The sequence below is a fragment of the Saimiri boliviensis genome, chromosome 17, assembly GCF_048565385.1.
Source record: "Saimiri boliviensis isolate mSaiBol1 chromosome 17, mSaiBol1.pri, whole genome shotgun sequence".
Classification (NCBI taxonomy): domain Eukaryota; kingdom Metazoa; phylum Chordata; class Mammalia; order Primates; family Cebidae; genus Saimiri; species Saimiri boliviensis.
The window spans coordinates 58362339-58378394 of record NC_133465.1 but is presented as its reverse complement, the minus strand read 5'-3'; the positions used below and the strand labels follow the sequence as shown (position 1 = coordinate 58378394).

The 16056-nt window shown below is 45.3% G+C and overlaps 1 protein-coding gene across 1 annotated transcript in view; it reads left to right on the top strand.

Annotated features, from left to right (window-relative positions):
* The first annotated feature begins 1690 nt into the window (after positions 1-1690).
* Positions 1691-16056, top strand: part of WIPI1 (WD repeat domain, phosphoinositide interacting 1) — a 40235-nt gene continuing 25869 nt past the window's right edge. Inside the window, exons 1-3 of the mRNA XM_039476886.2 lie at positions 1691-1884; positions 6598-6680; positions 9282-9451. Coding sequence (XP_039332820.1) covers positions 1805-1884; positions 6598-6680; positions 9282-9451 — 333 coding nt within the window. The 5' untranslated portion in view covers positions 1691-1804. The remainder of the gene's footprint in view (positions 1885-6597; positions 6681-9281; positions 9452-16056) is intronic.

Here is a 16056-nt window from a genome sequence, read left to right as displayed (position 1 = left end):
CATGTTTCTAAACAGGACAGAAAGGAATGCAGCATTTGACAGAGCTGGGAGGTGCGGGGAAGTAGCTTTGATAAGAAAGGTTACAAAAATTGTGCAAAGTATCTAAACAGTATACTTTTAGTATACTGTTTATCCATTAGCTACATTTGTATATATACAAAAATGGTACAAAGTAGCTTTACTGTTTAGACACTCTGTACCGTTTTTATACTTATACAAATATATCTAATGGATACTAAAAGTATCCATACTAAAAGAATCCATTCACTCCTGATAGTTTACACAACAGCTCACAATAGGCAGAAGAGCAACAACATCTGTGAATCTATGAGCTGAACTATTTTTACATGACTGGAGAGAAAAAATAATAAAGTTGAGAAAAGAAACTGTTATATTTGCATCTCAGAAAACACAAACTGAAAATCCAACCAGAAAGGTTTAGGTGAAATAGTGCCCTTTGCTCATCTATTCTAGGTCCAAGGCTAAATATATATATATATATGGCTTTGTCATAAACTAGGCATTAAAAGTAATGGCAAAAACTGCAAATACTTTTGCACCAACCTAATAAATTTGAATTATGCCGATTTGAGACACTGTCATGTAACAATAATTAAAACATCATCTCAAAATTTGAGAAAAATGAATTAAAAATCCATTAGCAATTATACAGTCCAAAGCTGGCAGAGCTCCTGATTCATAAACCATACTGGCAATAATTCCGCATGGGAACATGTACAGTACTAAGCCTGGAAAAAGAGATCCTTTGTCAAGGTTTATTTCGAATTATGTGAGTTTTAAATTGTGCTATATCTTCAAGACGTCACCCCTTTCATAAACTACACTACCCTATACACACGTTCATTTTCTTCAGCTACGGATCAGATTGGTCTTGCCAAATAACTGTTTAGCAGTTATTTAGTGCACAGGTCTTGAAAGCAGACAAACACACTTTCTACCATTTGCTGTTACTTTAGACAAATCGTTTAGCTTTGCTTCAGTTGCCTCTTCGGTATACTGAGCACAGTCAAATTTTCCATACAAATTTTATAAGAATTCAACACGATAACATACATAGTATGGTGCTTGGCAAGTAGTGAAGGTTCTCAACCGCTCGGCAATAGATAAGATAACTTGCTACCTCTCTGGCTGAACCAGCCCCATTTTAGGAGCTTCTCTCAATGCAGCTTGAGGACTCTACAAAAGGGTGGGGCTTTGGAGTCTAACGCTCTCTACTAAACTCTGTAAGTTTAATAGGCAGAGTTACACTTAGCAAAGGGTTTGGGCGGGGTGGGAACTAGCTCGTCCTCCCGTCTTCCTAGTGGCGGCCCGGACGCAGATGCCGGACTGAAACCAGCAGGTCTCGCCCCAGCCGTACTCATCCTTCCCTCTCCCTCGCAGCTGGACGGCTCCGGCAATGAAAACACCACCACGTGGCCTGCTGCCATTGTGTCACGTGGCTTTGTCCAATGGAAAGCCGCGTTACGAAGCCAGGGGCGGGTCGCCAGTCAGACGGGTCCGCCCACAGACGCCGCGGATTGGCCAAGGGGGCGGTGTCCGCCCACCGCGGCTTGGGCTCGTGGCCAATGGTGGCCGGAGGTATTAGCCCCGCCCTGTCAGCTGCTCGGGTCCTCGGGACCCGCTGGAGGGGCGAGGAGGGGCGGGGCGAAGCCCGGGCCCGGGCGAGGAAGGGGCGGGGAAGGGGCGGGCAGGCCGCGCGGCCCGGCCCGTGGAGCCGGCGCCGGCGGGCTGCTGAGGTGGCTGTCGCCGGCTCCGAGCTGCAGCTTCCCGGGCCGAGCCCCCGATGGAGGCCGAGGTCGCGGACGCTCCCCCGGGCGGGGTCGAGTCTGCGCTCAGCTGCTTCTCATTCAACCAGGACTGCACGTAAGCCCCGACGAGACCCCTGCTAGTGAGGGGGGGACAGAGTGTCAGGACCAGCTCCTGAGCGCAGCTTGTGGCCTGCGCCTCGAGGGGGCCTCGGCGGGACGGCCGGTGGCTGCGGTGGACGCGTTGGGGTCAACCCCGTACCCCTGCAGTGGGGTTTGCCCCACCCCACCCCAAGTGTCCTCCGAGAGCCGGGAGGTCGGGCCAAGGGTGAAAGCAGGGGGTTCCCAAAGGGAGTGGGGCTGCGGAGGCCACGGAATATGCGGGGAGCGGGGCGGTGGGAAAGCCACTGACCAAAGTGAGTGTCTGGGGAAGAGAGACAGTGGCCAAAACAAAGAGATGAGAAGGGAGAGGAAGTTGCAAGTTGACCCAGGACTCTGTAGTTGGGGCCCAGGAAGATGAGAGTACAGGAAAACTTTCCCATTTGTCCTTGAGCATCTCAACGTGGCATCTGGGCAGGGCCTCGGACAAAGAGGCAGCCTATCCCTGCGGCCAGCCCCCTGTCCCAGCCCGGGCACAGGGCATTTTGCCTGCCCGCTCTGGATGGAAGAAACTGGATTTCTTTGGCCGTTTTCACATAGCCCACCCAGCCAGGCAGGATCTCCTTCTCGGAGTCCAAAAGTCCTTTCCAGGGCGCAGACTGCTTTCTCTCCAGGAAACAGGAGCTCCGCCCTGTTGTTTTTGAGTGGATTTTTAATGTTTTACTTTGATGTTCACATTTGGCCTTTGAGAGGGAGCTGGGACTTGCTAAGTGTGTTTCAGGCATCTGCAGGATTCTGTGTCTTAGAGGCAAACGCCTGTTTCTTTCCCTTTTTTCCTGGAAGCGAGCCCCGGGGACCATATGGAATCATCTTTTTGGAATGTGCACCCTGAGCATCAGGCGGGGATGACCGCTTCCCAGTTTCCCACTTCCTGCTGTACCAGTTTCTGGGCCTTGGCTGCTGATGACTGAGCAATGCTAATATTGATCCTTCAGTGGTGTAATTAAGGCCATCATGTACCATTAACCACCCTGACTTCCATTCCCTTTGTGTTTCTGTTTAAAAACACCCAGTGCTGAACAATATGCCTTTGTTTGAAAAAACCGTATGTGTAATCATGTAATCGAATAGCTCTACAGCTTGGTTATTTGAGTGACTTTCAAGTTTTTCTTGATGTTGCAATTTCTTATTGCTGCGGTTGTGACCCGCAATAAGAAATACATATTGCAACATCACCCAATACCCATAACACATACACTATTCACAAAATAGTGAATGTGTCTTTTTTTTTTTCTAAGCTGCTAAGAAAAAGTGACTCACTGAATTGCGTTTTAGGATCCACTCATGAGTTGGGACCTGCAGTTTACAAAAATGCTGGTATAGATAAACTCCTGATGTTTTGTAAGAAACATTTGGCAAGCAAGTATGGCTGTTGAAATGCCTGGGTGATGTTTTCCTTCCCAATTGAACACAAGTTAAGAAGAAGAGTTAGTTTGCTTATAAGTAGTAAATGTTCTAAATTCTGCTTTGTAACATTACTAGATTTGAAAAAAAAAAAAAAAAGTGGGAGATGTTAATTTATACTCTAGTCATTAAATAATGCAAAGTCCCAGCTTTCTACAGCAATTGAATAAGAATGATATTTTCAAAACTGTAGGGTGCTTTGAAAGTTAATTTCCTTGCTCCCTACTGTTAGTTTTATTTTCTTGGAGGAAGGCTCTACTGGGCAGCTCTGCCTCGCCTATAAATAAAATTTCTTGTCACACTCAGTTGCTTTGAGCCACAGAGGGTATGACACTGGATTTTAAAATAAGCCAAGCCCCTTGCTTGGGGTGTATTGCCATGTCGTCTTCTATAAATGTAGGCTGAATTCAGGATCTAGTATTTCTGAAGAAGGTGGGTTAAAAGCAGTAAACCCTTACCCATCTCCTACACTCATACTTCATGCTTGGCACTGTGCTATACTTGGGTACTTTTTTTTTTTTTTTTTTTTTAGATAGAGTCTCACTGTCACCCAGGCTTAAGTGCAGTGGCACGATCTTGGCTCAGGGCAGCCTCTGCCTGCCAGGGTTCAAGTGATTCTCCTGTCTCAGCCTTGCGAGTAGCTGGGATTACAAACATGCACCACCATACCCAGCTAATTTTTTTGTATTTTTTAGTAGAGACAGGGAACAGCCAAGTTGCTCAGGCTGGTCTCAAACTCCTGGCCTCAAGTGATCCGCCTACCTCGGCCTCCCAAAATGCTGGTATTGCAGGCATGAGCCACCACACCCGGCCTACTTTGGGTACATTTTAAATTTGATTTGTGATAAATATTTGTCTGTTTCCATGAGTAGTGATTAGAATTTTGTTTCTGCAGAAAGACTTTATGGATCTAATCAGGTCTAAGTCTAAATTCCTTGATTCAGAGTATTTTGTGGCCATTGATCAATCATCTAAAACATCACATAAAACATCACTGTGATTTTCTCATATGTAGAATTCTACTGGTCCAGGAGAAGGCTTATGTTTGAAAATTACTTTAAATTGCTATTACTTTGCATTAATGTTATAAGACTCTAGTTACAGGATTTCTTTCCTTACTTGCAAGCTTTACAAACTTCAATTTGCAGCCAAACACATCTTTACTTATGTGAAGAAGTCTATGTGAAGAAAGTTTAAAAATAATAATCACTACAAAATACATTTTGAAGTTTTAAGGTGTTCTGGGCTTACTTTTCCAGTTGCTGTTTGTCGTCATTAATACCTCAGTCTAGCTACTAAATGCCGGTTCTAAGTGCACAGCTGCAAATGTCTAACCCACCAATTTAGCTGCATAGCAGGTTGGAGGGATAGGAGACATCACCAGCTACCTTGCTGATTAAAAGTTTACTGTAATTGCCCTATCCTGTGTCTCAGGGAAGAAGAAATGGTTGGGTAGGGAAAAAAAAAATCCCGGGAAAATCATGTGACCTTCTCTTTTTTAGACTAGTGAAACAAGAGCCTCAGCCATCCAGGCTTGTAGTAGTAAGTTGCTTATTTTAGTATATGCTTCCCGTTAAAGAATGAATCTCACCTTGGCATATATTTGTTTTAAATGAGGAGGGTGGACTAAACCATTTTAAGGTCCATTTCAGCTCTGACATCCCATTTTTTCCAAGGTGGGCTTCCAGAGAAGCACACTTCTGTGAGTGGGCTCCAGATCAGATTCTGTTCATCACTTAGGTGTGGAGGGGAGGGCACAGCTGGAAAGAGCTGAGTGGGGATTCCCAGCTGCTGAATAAAGTTGACTTTGATGTTTACTTTCAATACAAGGCCAAGAAAATCTGGATTTACAACCTGTCTTTGTCTCCTCATTGAAAAATTAAAAATTAAGAAAACCAGATTTTTTAAAAAAGCACTTTGATTGTCCCAGATAAATCTTTAGTTTTTATTTTGTTTGTTGGTTGTGATGATTGCTTTGTAGGACATAGTAGAGAGCAGAGTTCTCCAGTTTTGGCTGCTCATTAGAGTAACTGAACTTAAAAGAAAATCCAGCCGGGCGCGGTGGCTCAAGCTTGTAATCCCAGCACTTTGGGAGGCCGAGGCGGGTGGATCACGAGGTCGAGAGATCGAGACCATCCTGGTCAACATGGTGAAACCCCGTCTCTACTAAAAATACAAAAAATTAGCTGGGCATGGTGGCGCGTGCCTGTAATCCCAGCTACTCAGGAGGCTGAGGCAGGAGAATTGCCTGAACCCAGGAGGCGGAGGTTGCGGTGAGCCGAGATCGCGCCATTGCACTCCAGCCTGGGTAACAAGAGCAAAACTCCGTCTCAAAAAAAAAAAAGAAAAGAAAAGAAAATCCAAGTAAACTTCCCAATTGAGTTTAATGTACATCCAGGAGTGAGAGCTACTGGTGTAAAGTATTGGGACAGTTTCCTGGAAACCGATGAAAGGAAGCATCTCTTAAATTTTACCTACTATGCCTACTATGAAAGTATATTTCTTAGGCTGGGCATGGTGGCTCACGCCTGTAATCCCAGCACTTTGGGAGGCCAAGGCAGGTGGATTACTTGAGGCCAGGAATTTGAGACCAGCCTGGTCAACATGGTGAAACCTGTTTCTACTAAAAATACAAAAATTATCCAGGTGTGGTGGTACCTGGCTATGATCCCAGATATTTGGGAGGCTGAGGCAGGAAAATCCCTTGAACTCAGGAGGCAGAGGTTGCAGTGAGCCATGATGGCACCACTGCACTTCAGCCCGAGTGACAGAGCGAGACTCCATCTCAAAAAAAAAAGAAAACAGTATTTCTTCTTATAAGCAACAAACAAAGTTATGAAGGAAAGAAAAAATGATTTACCTGGTAAAATGTCTCTCAGACATCAAGAAGATATTCTCGTTATGTTGGAAGTAAAGGTTTGAGCTATCATAAATATTCTTAAACATTCCATTTTTCCTATTATCTGCCCAGTTGGAAAAACATGTCTGGTAGATATGATATTTTATTGGATGACAGAGCTCATGTAATTTCATGTCCCTTGACCATTTGACTTTTTTTAAGTTGCTTTTGACTTTTTTTTTCTTTGCTTTTACTATTTCTGCCTGTCAAGGCATGTGTCACCATTTAGGATGTTATCAAGGATCTAAGCTCCTGCAGAGGCTTGTTTACCTGTACCCCTGAAGCTAGGGGGCAAAGGGTATCTATTTTCAGATAGATCTGCTGTTAGAATACCTGTTGTCATTCCCATGCTGTTATTATCCTCCACAGATCCCTAGCAATTGGAACTAAAGCCGGGTATAAGCTGTTTTCTCTGAGTTCTGTGGAGCATCTGGATCAAGTCCATGGAAGCAGTAAGTGTGTGTGAGAGAGACCTTAGGATCTGCAGGAGAACCAGAGCCTCCCTCCTGACTTTAATCTGTGGTGCCACCAAGCTTCCTATTTTCCCCTTCCTTAACCATCAAACTTAGGGAGTCAGCATTTTTCAGATTTAAATAGAAATCATTGCCACCACTTGCTTTAAAACCACAAGCACTTAGTAAGATCTGGCAATAGTTTAAGTAACATTTCCATTTTACATGAAGAAATTATTTGTGTGAAATCATATGACTGAGACTTTTTCACATATATATGCACAGTCATTAATTTTTCTCTGTATCGTTTCAATTTTAGTATATGTGCTGCCGAAGCAAGCACCAGTTGTTAATTTTTATAATTGTCAAACCTGAAGGTCACTTGTGACTTTTTTTTTTTTTTTTTTTTTTTTTTTGAGACAGTCTTGCTCTGTCACCCAGGCTGGAATGCAGTGGCACGATCTTGGCTCTCTCCAACCTCCACCTCCTGAGTAGCTGGGATTACATGTGTCCACCACCATACCTGGCTAATTTTTGTAGTTTTAGTAGAGACTGGGTTTCACCATTTTGTCCAGGCTTGCCTCCAGCTCCTGATCTCATGTGATCTGCCCACTTTGACTGCCCAAAGTCCTGGGATTACAGGTGTGAGCCGTCACACTCAGCCCCTTGTGACTTATTTTTACCATTATATTGGCACTGTAAGATACTGACAACATTCATTCAGTCATGGAAGTATTTGTTTGAAGAAGACAACACCATCCTGTTTACATAGTTCATGTCAATGGTGTTGAAGAACATCTAGTGAACGTTGCAAATAATTTACTAAAAATGTGACTTCCTTATTTTCTCAGGGTGATAGTTTATGCCATCATAATAGTGAAAAATATACACCTTTCAGTTTCCTGGAAAGAAAGTGGTTTAATAAATAATATTTTGGGCTCCTACTTTATTTGTAAGATTTTTTTTTTTTTTTTTTTTTTTTGAGATGGAGTCTTGCTTTGTCACCTAGGCTGGAGTGCAGGGGTGCAATCTCAGCTCACTGCAACCTCTGCCTCCCAGGGTCAAGCAATTCTCCTGCCTCAGCCTCCCAAGTAGCTGGGCCTATAGGTGCACATCGCTACACATGGCTCATTTATTTTGTATTTTAGTAGAGATGGGATTTCACTGTGTTGCCCAGGCTGGTTTCAAACTCCTGAGCTCAGGCAATCCACCCACCTTGGCCTCCCAAAGTGCTAGGATTACAGGCGTGAGCCATTGTGCCTAGCCATAAGATGTTATTTTTATTATACCATTTTTGTGAATTTTTTGCTCTGTATCTGTCCCACATTGTTCCATGTGGGCTTTGTCCAAGTGCAAGAAAGGCACACATATGAAAAGAACATGCTGAGAAAGACACCAAGGCTGTAACCTTTGTGCTCAGGAGGGTCGTTAATTTGCCTCTTTCAGAAGTACTCTACTCGTCGTAATACTGATGTCCAGATTGTTTTCAGCAGTAAGGAGATCTGGGGAGCACAGCAAGATGGGGTGTGGGGAGGAATACAGATTTAACTCTGTTACTGCCCCCTCCCATATCCACACCCCTCTAGCAAGACTAGAAGAATTCTGAAGCAGAGGTTCTCAACTGAGAAGTCACTCCTTGGAAGTCTCTCAGGGAAAGGGTATATGAAGATTGTTCAAACCTTCCAAACATGTTTGACAGAGCAAACAGTGGAGCCCTAGGGTCTGGAGTGGAGATTCTTCCATGCAGACAGCATCAGAGGCAGCTCTGGAAACTCTTAGCCACTAGTGCTTTCTTTTTCTCTTCTTGAGATGGAAACTCGCTCTGTTGCCCAGGCTGGAATGCAATGACATGATCTTGGCTCACTGCAACCTCCACCTCTTGGGTTCAGGTGATTCTCATACCTCAGCCTCCCAGGTAGCTGGGATTCTAGCTGTGCCCCACCACACCTGGCTAATTTTAAAAATATTTTCAGTAAAGATGGGATTTTGCCATGTTGATCAAGCTGGTCTTGAACTCCCGCCTCAACGGATTCTCCCCGCTCTGCTTCCCAAAGTGCTGGGATTATAGGAGTGAGCCGCTGTGCCAGAACACTGGTGTTTTTTTTTTATTTTGTTTTTGTTTTGAGTTGAAGTCTTGCTCTGTTGCCCAGGCTGGAGTGCAATGGTGTGATCTCAGCTCACTGTAACCTCCGCCTCCTGGGTTCAAGCAATTCTCCTGCCTCAGCCTTCTGAGTAGCTGGGACTACAGGCATGCGCCACCATGCCTGGCTAAATTTTTGTTTGTTTGTTTGTTTGTTTTGTTTTGTAGAGACAGGGTTTCACCGTGTTAACCAGGATGGTCTCAGTCTCCTGACCTCGTGATCTGCCCACCTCAGCCTCCCAAAGTGCTGGGATTACAGGCTTGAGCCACCATGCTGGGCTATATTTTCTTTACTTTAGATATTAGGAAAGGGCTCTGAAAGTGCTCCCTGGGGAGAGGGTTAGAACTCGCCTGACAAGGTGGGGGGCATGGTGGATCACTGTAGATGCAAGCTCAGAGAGGGCATCTGGCCAGCAAGACCTGGAGAGCCTTTGGAACCTCCCAGCTGCTTTTCCTCCCAGATGAAATCCCGGACGTCTACATCGTGGAGCGCCTCTTCTCCAGCAGCCTGGTGGTGGTGGTCAGTCACACAAAACCCCGGCAAATGAACGTGTACCACTTCAAGAAAGGCACGGAGATCTGTAATTACAGCTACTCCAGCAACATCTTGTCCATAAGGCTGAACCGGCAAGTAAGTGGGGGGAAAATCCCTCAGGGTTTCAAAGCTTCTGCTAATGGGAGCCAAAGGAAAAAATGAACATCTTTCAAGATCAATGTCTTTAAAACAAGCATCCAATTCTAAAGAGAATTTTAACGCTCAGGCTTGGTGTCCCGGGGGTATTGTAAGCAGAGTCTACTCCACGTGCTTGTTGCAGTGGGGTCTTCCTGGATCTCTGGCTCATGTTTCCAGAATGTTGGCCACTGATGGGTAGGCTGCACCCTTTCCGTAGAGTGCAGATTAGGCATCGCAGGGATGGGTCAGCGCTCTGGCTTGAACAGTTCCATGAGCCACTGCAGGGCCCCTTAAACCAGAGGAGCAACTCTTCCAGTTTTGCCCCAGACAATAGCATTCATTGCAGATGGCGGCAATGCCACTGAGCAGGAGATGCCTGAGAATGAAGTGGGGGCTCCCTGGGTCAGGAAAATGGCCCTTCTCCCACCACGTCCTCAGCTCTCCTGGAAGGCCCGCTATTAAGCCTTGGGTTCCATTTTTCTTTTTCTCAGCTAACCCTTGAAGACTTTTTTTTTTTTTTTGGTAGTATTTATTTTCTTTGTTGAAGGATTAGTCCAATCTCAAATAGGCAATATGGCAATATGTTCTCTCTCTCTCTCTTTTTTTGAGACACAGTCTTGCTTCATTGCCCAGGCTAGAGTGCAATGGCACAATCTCAGCTCACTGCAACCTCCGCCTCCTGGGTTCAAGCAATTCTCCTGCCTCAGCCTTCTGAGTAGCTGGACCTACAGGCACATGCCACCACACCCAGCTGATTTTTGTATTTTTAGTAGTAGATGGGGTTTCACCATGTTGGCCAGGATGGTCTCGATCTCCTGATCTCATGATTCACCTGTCTTGGTCTCCCAAAGTGCTGGGATTACAGGTGTAAGCCACTGCACCCGGTCACATGTTCTCTTTTAAAATATAAACTCTTATTCAGTAAGTATTGGGGGTGTTAGCAGATTTCCTTTTGAATTGCCAGGTTTTCGTTTTTGGTTGTTGTTTTTGTTTTTGAGACAGGGTCTTGCTCTATTGCCCAGGCCGAAGTGCAGTGACACAATCTTGGCTTACTGCAGTCTCCATCTCCCAGATTCAAACAATCCTCCCACCTCAGTCTCCTTAGTAGCTGGGACTACAGGTGTGTACCACCATGTGCAGCTAATTTTTTTTTTTTTTGTATTTTTTTAAATAGCAACAGAGTGTATTAGTCTATTCTCACCTTGCTATGAAGAACTACCTGAGACTGGGTAATTTATAAAGAAAAGAGGTTGAATTGGCTCACGGTTCTGCAGGCTGTACAGGAAGCATGGCAGCATCTGCTTCCAGGGAGGCCTCAGGGAGCTTTTACTCATGGCAGAAGGCAAAGTGAGAGCAGGCATCTTACGTGGCAGGAGCAGGACCAAGAGATGGGTTGGCAGTAGGGGGGTGCTACCCACTTTTAAACAACCAGATCTTGTGAGAACTCACTCACTCTACAGTACCCAAGGTGGGGGATGGTGCTAAACCATTCCGAAGAACTCTACCCCCATGCACTCACCTCCACCAGGCCTCTCCTCCAACATTGACGATTACAATTTGATGTGAGATTTGGGAAGTACCATAGATCTGAACCATATCACAGGCTTTCCCCATGTTGCCCAGTCTGGTCTCAAACTCCTGGGCTCAAGAATCCTCCTTTGCCCCCCAGAGTGCTGGAAGTACAGGCATGAGCCACCAGGTCCAGCCGTATTACTGTGAGAGCAGGGACCATGTTGATAGAAACATGATAGAAAGGACTGTGTTTGGTAGATACATGCCATAAATATCTGTTTCCTGAGCGACTATTAACTAAGCAAATAAACAAAGAGATTCTTTGTGTGACCGTGATTTATCTATTCAATTAAGTCTTCCCAGAGAGTTTGCTGCATTCATTGAGGACAATGTTTTCTTCTGTCTTTGTATCTAAACTCTTAAGTGCTAAATAATTTTTTTAAGCAGATGAGACAAATGAAATGTTTTTTAAATTTATGAGAAGGGATTGTTTCTTTGAGTTGATCAACTCTTTCAAATGAAAATCCACTTAAGTCCATCTAAAGCAGTGTGGTGAAAAATAGCTGGAGAAAGAGAAGTGGGGATTTTTAAATGGGGAGTAGCAGGAGGAAGAAAGAAAAGGACCCCAAGTTCTTGGCAAAGGAGGGAAAGGCAGTTTGAGAGTTTTCTACCTGAAGGCTTTTAGGTGAAATTCTTGACTTGGGTGTTTTCTCTGAAATCTCTTGGTAACAGATTAAGTTTTGCCGCTAAACTTTTTATCCTTGCATATAGTAGTAATCAGTATACAAGGTTAAACATCTGTTTTTGGCACCTGATGATCTTTTTAAGATTGTTTAGGCAAATAATCTGTAAAGATCAGAACCCTCAAACAGCATCTATTGTATTTGCTTGTATGATTTCTCTCTTTCTGTCTGGTATATTTGTTAGCAAATGGGACAAGGAAGGACTATTTGAGCGTCCGAGTCTGTTAACCTTTAGGCGCCAGCCTCTCCTTAATGTAATACTCATTAACTGTAAGGTTCTCCTCCCCCCACCTTCTAAAGAACATTGTTGCACCGAGAACTGTCAGCAATTCATGGCAAAGCCATGAACTAGGAACTAACAGTTCTTGGAACCAAGATCTAACGTTGGAACCAAGATGAACATCAGTTCATCGGAACCAAGATCTAACAATTACCCCTTCCTTTAGCGTTTCTTCCCCGACAGGAATGACTTGAAACAGATCTGGGAAGCATTGGGAGTTTGCTTTTCTTAAAACTTTCAGGTTGAGGACTTAAATTTTAATTTAAGCAACTCAGCTGCTCTAGCCTCTCTTGCCAGGTAGGGGTTCTGTGGTGCCCGGTGTGAGTGCCCACTCTGGGAAAATGAAAAAGGCATAAGGGCAGCATGTCCTCTTCTATAGCACTCACTCTGCTACTCCATAAGGTCTTCAGACAGCACAGTTTAAAAACAAAAAAACAAAAAACAAAACAACAACAAAAAAAACAGAACCCGGAGCAGTGACTCACACCTGTAATCCCAGCATTTTAGGAGGCCAGGGTAGGCAGATAACAAGGTCAGGAGTTCAAGACCAGCCAGACCAACATGGTGAAACCCCTTCTCTACTAAAAATACAAAAATTAGTTGGGCATGGTGGTGTGTACCTGTAATCCCAGCTACTCAAGAGGCTGAGGCAGTAAATCGCTTGAACCTGGGAGGCGGAAGTTGCAGTGAGCCAAGATCATGCTGTTGCACTCCAGCCTGGGTGACAGAGGGAGAATCTGTCTAAAAATAAATAAATAAAAATTAAGAAATTTAAGGATTTGTATAGTCCCAGCATTTCAGGAGGCCAAGGCAGGAGGATTGCTTGAGCCTAGGAGTTTGAGACCAGCCTGGGCAACATAAGGAGACCTAGTCTCTGCAAAGATAAAAATAAATTTAGCTGGGCAGGCTAGTGCATGCCCATGAGCCTAGCTTCTTGGGAGGCTGAGGCAGGAGGATTGTTTAAGCCCAGGAGTTGAAGTCTGCAGTGAACTATGACCAAGCTGCTGCACTCCAGCCTGGGTGACACAGCGAGACCCTGTCTGTATAAAAAATAAAAAGTTTTTTATTTTAACAAGGAAGAACACTTAGGAATTGTCACATGTTTCATTTTTAGTTCATGTTATTTCTCTTCTGAACTGAGGAAAAATATTTTATGGAATAAAGACAATAAAGCAGCTGTATGGCGTATTTAGATTTGCAAACTTTTGCTGTTCTTTTGCCATGTGCTCCGAGGGGCCCTTGCTATCCAGATCGAGGCTGATGGGATCGAAGCCTCTGAGGCCAAATCTACGGTGTTCTAGGGTAGATGCTATAAATATTGCCATTGATAAAAGGAGTTACTTATAAAACCCAGAAAAGGACATGAAAGTCAAAGCAGCAGACAAGGAGCTGAGTTGAAGGCAAGGCCATGGTTCTGTGGGGACTGAAAACTGATTGTTAAGAAAGCAATTAGCAGTGTCCCGGCGCACCCCAGAAGCGTGCTCTCGCGGGAACTAAGACAGAGCGCCTCGTCGTTCTCTCCCAGTGTTTTCTCTCTGTTTCCCTCTGTGTTTAGTCTTATCTGCAGCCGGCATGGGGGTGACCTGAAATTCAGCTGAGTGGGCCACAGAGCAGATGGTGCCATTAGAGCTCGTGGGAAATGAGGCCGATCAGATCAGACAGGCGAGACGTAGGTGCTGTTCCTGCGAGAGGCTTATGTTGAGGCCCCACTATCCCGGGGACTGGATGTGGGGCTGGGAGGGGACATGACTGCATCCGAAAACCTCAGAACAGAAGCAGGCATAGAACCACATTGCTCAAACCGTGGCATGTGCTGGAAAAAGGTACAGTGATTGGATAAGTCAGAGCATATTTCACGGAGGAATGCTCATATTTGTCACCAATTTCGAGACCCTGTTAGAATTTTTTTTTTTTTTTTTTTCTTAACCCTCAGCCCCCAGTCTCAGATCTATAACAAAGCCTTAGGTAAAACCGAGAAAGGGCCAGGTGCCGTGGCTCACGCTTGTAATCCCAGCACTTTGGGAGGCTGAGACAGGAGGATCTCTTGAGGTCAGGAGGTAGAGAGCAGCCTGGACAACATAGTAAAATGCCGGTCTGTACAAAAAAATACCAAAAAATTAGCCGGGCATGGTGGCACACACCTGTAGTCCCAGCTACCCCAGAGGCTGGAGTGGGAAAATGGATTGAGCCCCCGAGGTCGAGGCTACAGTGAGCTGTAATCTTCCCACTGAACTCCAGCCTGGGTGACAGAACAAGACCCTGACTCAAAAAAAAAAAAAAAAAAAAAAAAATTGAGAAAGGTGTTTAGGCCGGGCGTGGTGGCTCAAGCTTGTAATCCCAGCACTTTGGGAGGCCGAGGCGGGTGGATCACGAGGTCAAGAGATCGAGACCATCCTGGTCAACATGGTGAAACCCTGTCTCTACTAAAAATACAAAAAATTAGCTGGGCATGGTGGTGCGTGCCTGTAATCCCAGCTACTCAGGAGGCTGAGGCAGGAGAATTACCTGAACCCAGGAGGCGGAGGTTGCAGTGAGCCGAGATCGTGCCATTGCACTCCAGCCTGGGTAACAAGAGCGAAACTCCGTCTCAAAAAAAAAAAAAAAAAAAAAAAAAAAAAAGGTGTTTAAATGTTATTTTTCTGTTTGGTTAACACTGATGACCTTCATCATTCTGAGCCATGGAGAGTCCTCCTTGGAGAACAGCAGGGCGGGCTTTTCCCAGGAGCAGAGCCTGCCTCTTTTGTGTGGTATTTTTTAGTACCTTCCCTTCCAGTGGGTGTTCCCTGGAATAAAAGGAGCTGGCCTAAGAGCAGTGGTTCTCAAGCCTCTGTGCACGTCAACAATCACCTGGGTATTCGTCTAAAAACTTGCCAAACCAGAATCTCCAAGGGGAGTGCAGGGCTTGCTCCTGGGACAGTTCTGGTGTCCATCCAGGTCTGAGAAACACTGGCCTGGGGGAAGCCAAGTCAGCCATGTGCAGGGGTGGTCAGTGGCTGATCAGATGTGGAAGGAGCTGCCTGACCAGAGACACCTTCCTGACACCTCCTCCCCAGCACCGACATCTGCCCTTGTACTGGACCACTCATTACATTTCTTTTACCACCCAACACATCAACCCTCTGGCCTGCTTTCACTTAGCTGAGAGCACAGCCATTGGGAAGAGGCTCTGAACCTGACAGGCTTTCATTTGGAGAGGAAGAGAAGGGTCTGACAGCAGTGGGGAGAGCAGCACCAGAGAGAGGAGCCCAGGGGGGCCAAAGGGGATATGGGTTGCTGGGGTGTTCACATGAGGGCTGAAGCCCTTCTGTTCCCTTTGCCAGGGCTGTAGATAGCAGCCCAAGAGCGGGCCTGGAGGAGTGTCTGAGTAGCAAGAAGTTAGAGCTAGTAATTATTTGGAGAGGGGTAAAAGCTAAGCTTTGGTGATGGAGAGAAAGCAAAGAAACCTGTTTGTGTGGGAAGGAGAACTTGATTAGGGTGAAAGGCAGCCTGTCAGATGGCAATGAAAACCAGAGAGGGTACATGAAATTGTCTTACATGGCACAGGGGGTCTGATCAGAAAATGTTCAGAAATCCTGTCAGGTGCGGTGGCTCAGGCCTATAATCTCAGCACTTTGGGAGGCTGAGGTGGGTGGATCCCTTGAAGTCAGGAGTTCAAGACCAGCCTGGCCACATTGGTGAAATCCCATCTCTACTAAAAATATTTTAAAAATTAGCCAGGCATGGTGGTGCACACCTATAATCCCACCTACTCAGGAGGCTGACCCAGGAGAATCGCTTGAACCCAGGAGGTGGAGGTTGCAGTGAACTGAGATTGTGCCACTGCACTGTAGCCTGGGGAACAGAGTGAGACCGTCTTGAAAAAAAGTGGGGGGGGGATTCAGGAATATCTGTTCTAAGGAGAGAAGGATAAGGAAGGGAGGGGGGAGGAATGGAGGGAGGGAAGAAGGAAAGAGAGAAAAATGAAAACAATTTCTAATAAAATTTCTTAAGATCTTGCATTCCATGCTTCTGTTCAGGTGGATAATAAT